The following is a 9,138-nucleotide window of genomic DNA, read 5'->3' as shown; positions in this document are numbered from 1 at the left end:
CACCCTTTAATTGACTGCAACGACATGTCGGGAAACCAACAGTGTGAGAGAAGTGAATACCAGTGATTGACTCAGATCTTTAGTGAAAGTAGTGAGACGACCTTGTAGAAATACCTGCATTCAAAAAGTCTACTTAAGTAAAAAATGGTCAGATGTTAGCAGTAACATAAACAGTACTTTAAAGGTGGAGTAGGTAATTTTGGAGAAACCAGCTCGAGTGCGCTAGGATTGGAAAATACACAGCCGGAACAAATCTGCCACTTCCTTATAGAGCCCCTTCTCTAACACACACAAACGCGAACATGACCAATGAGGGCACGAGATAAGTTTGTGCACAGATGGAAGACTGACAGGCAGGAGTCGGGCCGGCTCGTGGCGCTTTTACAGCGCCACGGCTCTTTTTTTTTTACTTCAGATATTCATTGCTATCGGGATGTTAAGAGCATTCCATGGAATATAACAAGAAGTGTATCTCGAACCGGTTTCTCAAACTTACCTACCCCACCTTTAAGCGCCAAAAGTAAAACTAGTCAGTAGGCAAACACCCATTTTAAAATCGTATATATTATATGACTGGATTATAATTAGTGTTGCATTAATGTGTTAATCACTTTAATGTTGCAGCTGGAGAAAGTGGAGCTTATTTTAATTACTGTATACACCACTTGCTAGTTTGAAGAGCCATAGTGTGTATCATCATTTACTAGCTTATATTTGGGATTTATGATCTTAATAGAGTGACAAAAAATATAAAAACTCAAGAATACAAATACAAAAAATCAAAAGTAAAGTACAGGTCCCTCAAAATGATTAATGTAGAACTTATTTACTTTACGAAATACTATATTTGTTTATAGTCTGCTTTTTGTTTTTCAGTCAGGGAAGACTAACACAAAAATAACCAAATGTGATATTCTCCTGTTATTCCTCTATCATTAAATTGCAAAAACATTCAGCTTTATGATGGCCTCTTGTTGCCAGAGGAAAACAAAATGTAAAATGTTCCTCTCAGTTGAGAGAGTAAACCAGCTAATTAGGGCGAAGGCTACACCCAGAAGTGCATAAAAAGGGTAATATGATGCAAACTAATTCAACTTTGCTATTTTGCATTTTTGGCTTCAAAAAGAACCGCATTGTGATTCTGTTGTTTGGTTTCTGCAGCTCAGCCTCAGGAGGGCTGCAGGTGTATTGTGAGTGGTGTTGAAAGATAAATGGATAACATGTGTTGTAGAGCACAATGCAGCTGAGGGAACATGTTGTTTGTTGTCAGTTTGTAACACAGGACAATACAAATAACTTTTTAAAGGAATACTTTGACATGTCGGGTGAAAAACGTTGTTTAAAGGGGCCCTATTATGCTAATTATCTGTCTGAAACCAGAGCCCAGTCTGCTCTGATTGGTTATCTGACCAGCTCTGTTGGGATTGGTCAACTGCCCTAATTTCCGTGCAATGTGTTTGAGTGCTAGCCAATAGAAGCCGAGTGTTACATATTGATGTCACTATGTTATGGAAGTAAACAAAGGAGTCCAATAGAGGCATTTCGGGCAGGGATAAGTGTGTGGGAGAGAAACTTTGCGATTTTATCCTTTGCAGACCATTTACATGCACACAAACCTACTGTATATAACACACTACAGGAAAGGGAAAACCCCCCAAAACATAATATGGCCTGTTTTTAAAGGTACAATTAGTAAGAGGAGGCTGTGGGTGTGGCTCAGTGTTTAGTGAGCTGGACTTCGAATCAGGGGATTGCAAGTTTGAGTCCCACTGCAGTCAGCATGTCGTTGTGTCCCTGGGCAAGACACTTCACCCCAAATTGCTCCTGTGGGGATTGCCCACAGTACTGAATGTATGTTAGTCGCTTTGGATAAAAGCGTCTAACAAAGGACATGTAATGACATGTAATGTAAGACAATGAAAAACAGCTTATGAGCTACAAAAAAGTATCCCTTTAAATCGTAAATCCATGAGCCACTAGAAATGTGTGGTGTGTTGACATCTGCAGAGACTCCTTCCCTCTACCTGTATTTTTCCTTTTATCATTTCGCTTTTTTGGGGGCATTTTGTGGTGTCAGCCTTTATGAAAACACAAATATAGCGAGGCAATAAGCCGAGCAGGTAAAGCTGATTTCTAAAAAGAATTGAATCTAGGGTTGTCTTTCCCCCTTTTGACTTGCACTGTTAAAATGTGGAAGCTTTGATAAACCCTTAAAATATCATTAATTGTTTCTTTACCTATGGAAATGTCGAGCTTAGCTTAGCTTAGCTTAGCATAAAGAGTAAAAGCATGGTGTGATATGACTGGCTTGGTTCGATTTAAAGTGCAATACACCAGCACATCTAAAGGCCACAGCAGCAGGGGACTCTGAATCATTTGATCTTATTAAAGGGTTTTATTGAAGAGGGGAAATGCTCTCTGAGCTAACAAGCTTTCTGTCATTAGCTCAGAAGTTAATGAGCTAATAAGTTCACACAGTTCATTCACAAGAAGTACCATATTTGTAAAAAAAATTCTCATAACTCTCTGATAACAATTCCTCCTTTGTACAGCTATTCTTATTTAAACAGAGGAGGTTTTAATTAAAGCGGATGGTGGAACACACTTTTAAATTTCTGTTTGAGTACAGATTAAACAGACGAGATTTAATTTGATAACCAGTGACTGCATGCTGACATCACATTTTGTTAATCCTTTTTGGAGTCAAAAGTAATGTCAGCTTAGTAATATCTGTTTTGTTTTTTTACTGTACATATTTTACATTTTTTTACATTCTATTTCAATGTAAATACTCTTTAATTAATTTTGTATTTTACTATATATTTTCCTATCTTCTTAAAATAGTTATCTATCTGTGTTTCCAAAAAATTGTTTTACTTTTATGTATGCACCACGACACCAAGTCAAATTCCTCGTACGTGTCAACCTGGTAATAAACCCGTAGTTATGTTATTCAAAGACAAAAGGAGTTTAGGGAATATGTCAGAAAAGTTTTCTCTCCTCAGCCGGTGTAATGGGGCGTGCGAGCGTTTGATTGACCACAGCTACCAGAGAGACAATCTAACACCACAGGGGACGTGTCATGGTGGGACAGCATGTCGTTAGTGGTATTTAAGAGTAAGGGCCGAACCAGCATTTAAATGGGCCAGATTGACATTTGCAGGTGTGTTTACATGCTGGTTATTGAGGGATGCAGCAGAGCGGCTAATTAGCTGTCAAGCCGGCACACTGGTGTTAGCTCTTCACTTTTCTCCGGTGAATGTTTGTTTGGTCGCTCGTTCAACAATAGTGGAAGTGTCTTCATGTTGGTAAGTTAGGTAAGAAGGAGACTTTAGCAGAAAAGTGGGTTGTTGTTCAAAGTGTGTGGCATTTGTGTTGAGCAGACTGCTGCAGGCTGCGTGTGAAAAGTATTTTTTGCGTATTAAAGAACACTGATTTTAATGCTGTATTAAACATTTGACTGTCTGTATTGATATTAAGGGGTTAAATGACACCAAATCCACGTTTCAGGCAGAGAAATCGAAGAATTTATTACGCTTTGGTGTCTGATTTTTTCCCTCAATGACAACACAGAACATTACTTAGACTATTTGACTTCTGTTGCACTTAAGTTTTGGAAGGAGTCATGCCAGAACAGTTGAAGGTGCCACAGGTGTCAAGCTAATTAAGTGGAAAAACTGGGCTCCACTTCAAGTCCTTGCAGTTATTTGGCTGTCAGTGTCTCCTTGAGACAATTTAGGTTAGTTTGGAAGTCATGACCGACCTCCCGATTAAGTCTTTTGCCAACTTTCATTATTTCCATTGCAGTTTGAGAGTAAAAAAACAAATCATTCTGATAATGTTTCCGGTTAATTATCATCAATCGGGAGGAAATCAAATTCAGTTCTTCACCACAACCAAATATCTGACTTTATCAATTAGTGAATGACTCTTGGAAAAAGATAATTCTACTCCAGAGATCTCGAAGGTTTCCTATACTTTAAATCCATTTTGAGGAAAAGTACAACCTGCCTAATTAAATAAGCTTTTACACTCCTGTTGAGGTCCCTACTGAGCTATTGAGATTGCTTTTTCTCTCTCTTTAAACCATTTTAAGATCACATCTCATAATCACTTAAACCCACTGTTGGCCACCTCCAACACGTCTGTCCGAGCGCTGCATGTGTTAACATCCTTTCACAAACACCACATGCGATTTGACTTTCTCTGCCGTGGAAGTGAGGGATTTAGTTTGAAGGGTGTGAAGGTTCAGCCATAATGTGTGAGCACAGCAGAAATGTCAAGTGCTGTAAAAGCATGAAGTGACACTTTGATTGTCCTTGTAGAAACACAGGCTGTTTTGGTGCCAGTCAGTGTAATCTGCACGGCATTAATCATACGAAGTCAGTCTGTCCATCGGCTGTCCGCTCAGTCAGACACTTTGGACCAGATTGAAAAATCCATATCTGTCATTATATATCATAAAATGAAATTTTGTACAGGATGAACAAGCTGATTTTGACCCCTTTAATATTACTCTAGCACCTCACATGTCCAGTGAAATGTTGTGATGCAGGGATGACGTTTTTTGTATGACAGCTATCAGTGCACTCGTTCCACCCGACAAAAAGGTAATGCAATATTTCATTTGATTTGGGATTATTGGAGAAAATAGGTTCTGTGGCAAACTAAAATGTTATCGTACTGGCAAGTTTTGATCAGCAAAAAAATCCTGAACTCTACTTTTAGGAATTAGGAAGCATAAAGCCAAAAAGCTAACGTTAAAATACACTGTGTAGGCTAAAATACAAGATTCTCATTTTAGCACACACATACAAAATGGCCACAATCATACCCTACGGAGATATACTTTATGAATTACTTGGAGATATACTTGAAAATATGTTTTTATTAATGAATTGATCGAAAAGGACCTCGCATTAGCTTCAGCTATAGTTTTTGCTATGTGCTAATTAGCCAATGTTAGCATGCTAAAACGCTAAGCTAAGACATTGCTCAATTTTAGTCTAACGGAAATGTGAAGGCAGTATATGGATTGTCACAACATTTAGTACAGACATTGTCCCCATCAGGATAATCTTTCATAACTTCTAGTATCTTTTATAAACTTCTGAAACTGGACTCCGTGTTTAGCGCTAGTTTGCAAATATTAGCAGCTAAGATGGAACATGCTATCTTGTTGATTAAAACATTTAGTGTCTAGTTGGCTCTACACTCTAGGTAAAAAGATCCACTTACTAAGTCATTAACTGTACATTTCATTCATTGCCTTGTTTATTATACTCTATGGAGGACTTTTTTTTTTACAAAGAATGATTGTGTCTTTGTTTTCCTGCTCTTGATAAATTGTCTCCTCCATTCATGCTCCTTATTAGCATGTTCACTTTCCCAAAAGAGTTTGAACACATGAGGGATCTGAAGTCAATAGGTGGGCTTTTCTACACTCCTCCAGATTCTTTATCTCAGTGAAGCTAAGTTGGTGTTATTGATGATTATCGCTCCTTGATCTATGAACTGAGGGCGGCAGCTGGCTCTTTTCTTTCTCTCCTCGTTCTTCTGCTCACTATAGGTTTCCACTCATTAAGAGTTAACGGTGTTTATAAATCGGCGTCTTTATTTTACCCGAGTCATTACACTCCACTTCTTGTTTGTTTTTCGTTTCTGCTGAACCCCTCTTAAATCTAATGTGAGCAAGGAATGTTGTCATGAAATCATTAGGGTGGTTCAATAACGTTTGTGTGCCAAGGAGAGAGCCTTCTGCTCTTCTGCCTCCTGAGCAATAACGTGGAGATTATTGAGCAACCCTTGAAGAAGTTCAAGTTTAACAACTTGAGGTGAGGAAACTCTGGGATGAAAGGGATGAGGAGTGATTAGGGCTCCAAGGTGCTAACATGGTGCCTGGACGAAGAACAATTTGTTCCAGAAAATAGTCTCTGGACATCGTCAACAAGTAACAAAGCCAGCAGGAGAATAATTGTGTTGGAGAGCTGTGAGTCAGAAAAAGGCTTTTATGTTTGAGAACACCTTTGAGTCTCCAGCCAGTCATTATATGTATTTTAATGAGTGACAATTTCGTTTTTCGATGAGGAAAAGAAGAACTGTGTCTGATTATTTATAATGCTTTTAATGATAATTCAAATGTAGTAATTGGATTCACATTATAGGGCAGCGTTTTAATCCCCTAAACGTACCCATAAGAAAATGTTAATCAGACACACGAGGAAGGTCTCTAAATCTTCCTTTTTGAATTAAATTGTTTTAATCAGTTTACTGTTGTATTGTATTTTCCTGATATTTCAATTGCATACATCAAATGCTGCTTACTGATGCGAAGAAAATGATGGTGGAGGAAACCTGAATGCTTTCAGGGTGTCCGCGGGGTCTTAAAAAGTATTAACAGTTGATAAATCAATTTAGCGAAAATTAAGGCTATTAAAAAGTATTAAAAAGTATTAAACGGCATTTTCCAAGGTATTAAGAAGGTCCACAGCAACGACAACATGAAACACCCTTTAATTTACTGAAACGACATGTCGGGAAACCCCCTCAAGGCGGACCCCATAGCGCGCCGTAAAATGCTGCTTCCTATTTTAAGTTTCGTCCGTGCCTTGCTTGGTTCGAGCGAGGGGCCCCCACAAACTCTCGAATCGCCATTGTCGATGGGGATCAAAGCTGTCCGGTCCCACATGCTAAGTGCTAGCCAGAAAGCCGCGGCGTTTAAGTCCCGACTCTCCCGATAGCCAATCCGTGCCTCCCCTGACTGCACGTCGCTGACACGCACCGCTGCAGACTCTCTGCACGGAGGAGCAGCGGAGTTCGGCCGATGCTGCTCCTCCAAGGAAGAGACACACGTTCACTAAGCCGAACTATATCCTGTCACAGTGATCTGCTATTTTAAAGATCTAAGGATGTGGTGGTTACAAATCTCTCAGCCTGTCACATCTATGGCCGCTTTACTCTGAGCTTTTTAGCTGGAGAAAAAACTAAAGAAGCAGCTCAACAAATGACATTAGGATAAGATTGTCACTTTGTTCTTTAGGCCTTCTGGGAGTTGTGTTGATATGCTGTTGGATTAAGAGCCTCCTCTTTGCTGAGAACTGTCAAGCCGACTGACGAACACTGCTTGTGTTAGCCACTAATGCCAACTCAAGGTAAGCCACAAAACAATCCACTCTCAGCCAGCCATTTCTTTCCGAACAGACCCTAAACATAATTACAGAAACAATTACCAGTCTCTACACAACCAAACGACTTTGTGCCAGAAACAAAATCTTGCATTGTGCTGGTGCACTTAATGTACTTTAAACCTTCAACCGTAACCAAAGTACCACATAGAGAATTTCAATAAGAAAAAATAACTACCTGGCGCAAAACTAGCGCTGCTTGAACTGGTCATTGTGTGACAACAAATAAACAAACCATTTAGTCTAAAAGTCACAGAATTAGCACATCAACTTCACTCCGTCTGCTTTTTCTTTTGCCACAACATGTGAAATGCTACTCCACTAATAATAAATCTAGCTCACTACAGTATATCATTAACTTTTGACAGCAGCCATGTGGGAAATCAGGCCAAGGAACTGCTCAAACTGTAAGACGGACGACCCTTCTGACATGCCAGATATATCCATCTGCTTGTCCAACAGGCCGACATTCAGCCAAAAACACCAGTCCAAAGGCTTGGCTGTCCCTCCAGTACATTTCCAGTAAGCTATTGACCCCATGGTTAAAACAAATAACTAACATTGATTGTAATTAATATGTGGAATCACCAGCCAATGAGAGACATGTTCGATATAAATGTCTCTATAGAGTCAGTCATTCGATACGGAATCTATAAGAAAAAAAAATAGATTCTTACCGTGCTGGCGTATTGGATGTCCCTCCATATGTTAGTTTCCCTGGAGAGGTCTGATGTCTCAAACAAGTTGTCCAGCTCCACCTCGCCGATCATATCGTGCCGTGAAAAGCGGTCAAAGTCAAAGACGCTCATGTGGAGCTTCCTGATCGCCAGCTCGTCGTAAGGCACAGGAAACTGGAAGCTCTCGTTGAATATGGGGTTGAGCATCTTCCGGTGGACGCGAGTCTGGAACTTCTTGCGGTCGGGTAGCAGGTACACCTTCACATAAGGGTCAGACGTCCCACATAAGTCCTTGGCAGGGAGGTCTGACGCCTTGATGATGTTGACTATGAGCGCCTCGTTTTCGTAGTCGTACTTGAGAGAGAAGTTAATCCTGCCACAGTTTTTGCTGCTGCCGTTCTTGGACGAATCCTCCGACTCCAGGGTCTTCTGTTGGTAGAGTTCTGGCTGGATGCGACCGATGCTTGTGGGCCTATCGTCATTGTCCGGCGTGTAGTCGTACCCCAGGTCTAGACTGCCTACCTGCATCTGCCTGGGAAGGTGTCTTTTGAATGAATTGTGCCTGCAGGGGAGAAGGAAAGAGAGTGAATGACAATGTCTTCAATGGCTTTTGAAGAGCAGTGAAGACGAGCAGGGAATATCAAAAAGGGGAGGTTGAATTCAAGAGAGGAAGCTTTGAAATGTACCAAGCTGACCACCTATAGTGTCTCCTTACAGTATATCATCTTACTTCTGGTTAAGTTTCAATTGATTCAAAACCCAATAAGCTAAGTAAGTTGTTTTCTGAGTTAAAGGATAATCGCTTGCATTTTTATTGTTTTTGCAAATGCATGAAAGCAAATATTCGAAGAAGATTGCCTGCTATTCTCAATCCACTTTCAGTCTTATATGCTTAGCATACCGATTAAGAGTCAATCTGCTTTGCATTGATACCCTGTTTAGTTTTTCATTTCCTTGCTCCGATGTGGAATTGTCTGCTGTGTTGTGGTAGGAATGCAAAATACTTGAATTGTGTTTGTGTTATATAAAAAGTTCAAAGTAATTTCAAAATGATGCCCTAAATGTATAAAATAATAATAACACCAAATGAGGTCCTGGAGGGGGGGGGGAGGGGGGGTGAACGACGGTTTGCTTTGTCAGGACCCTAAAAGGACATGTTTGCTGCTTAAGCCTATTTAAAAATAGATGTGCTTTTTTAATGCGCAGTTGCATAATAAGCAGACAGGACTGATGTGCACTTAATAAAATGGTAACAAATGTTTGAGTTCTGCTGTTCA

General features: G+C 40.0%; 1 protein-coding gene across 1 annotated transcript in view; it reads right to left on the bottom strand.

Annotated features, from left to right (window-relative positions):
- Positions 1-6,640: 6,640 nt before the first annotated feature.
- The window catches only part of LOC104944600 (synaptotagmin-6-like), a gene marked incomplete at both ends in the record, with an annotated part of 3,773 nt that continues 1,275 nt past the window's right edge, over positions 6,641-9,138 (bottom strand). Inside the window, 2 exons of the mRNA XM_010770160.1 lie at positions 6,641-6,832; positions 7,862-8,423. Coding sequence (XP_010768462.1) covers positions 6,641-6,832; positions 7,862-8,423 — 754 coding nt within the window. The remainder of the gene's footprint in view (positions 6,833-7,861; positions 8,424-9,138) is intronic.

This window comes from Notothenia coriiceps, unplaced genomic scaffold, assembly GCF_000735185.1.
Source record: "Notothenia coriiceps isolate Sejong01 unplaced genomic scaffold, NC01 NC01_scaffold00008471, whole genome shotgun sequence".
Classification (NCBI taxonomy): Eukaryota; Metazoa; Chordata; class Actinopteri; order Perciformes; family Nototheniidae; genus Notothenia; species Notothenia coriiceps.
Note: the sequence above shows the minus strand (reverse complement) of the source record. Positions and strands in the feature narration are given on the sequence as shown.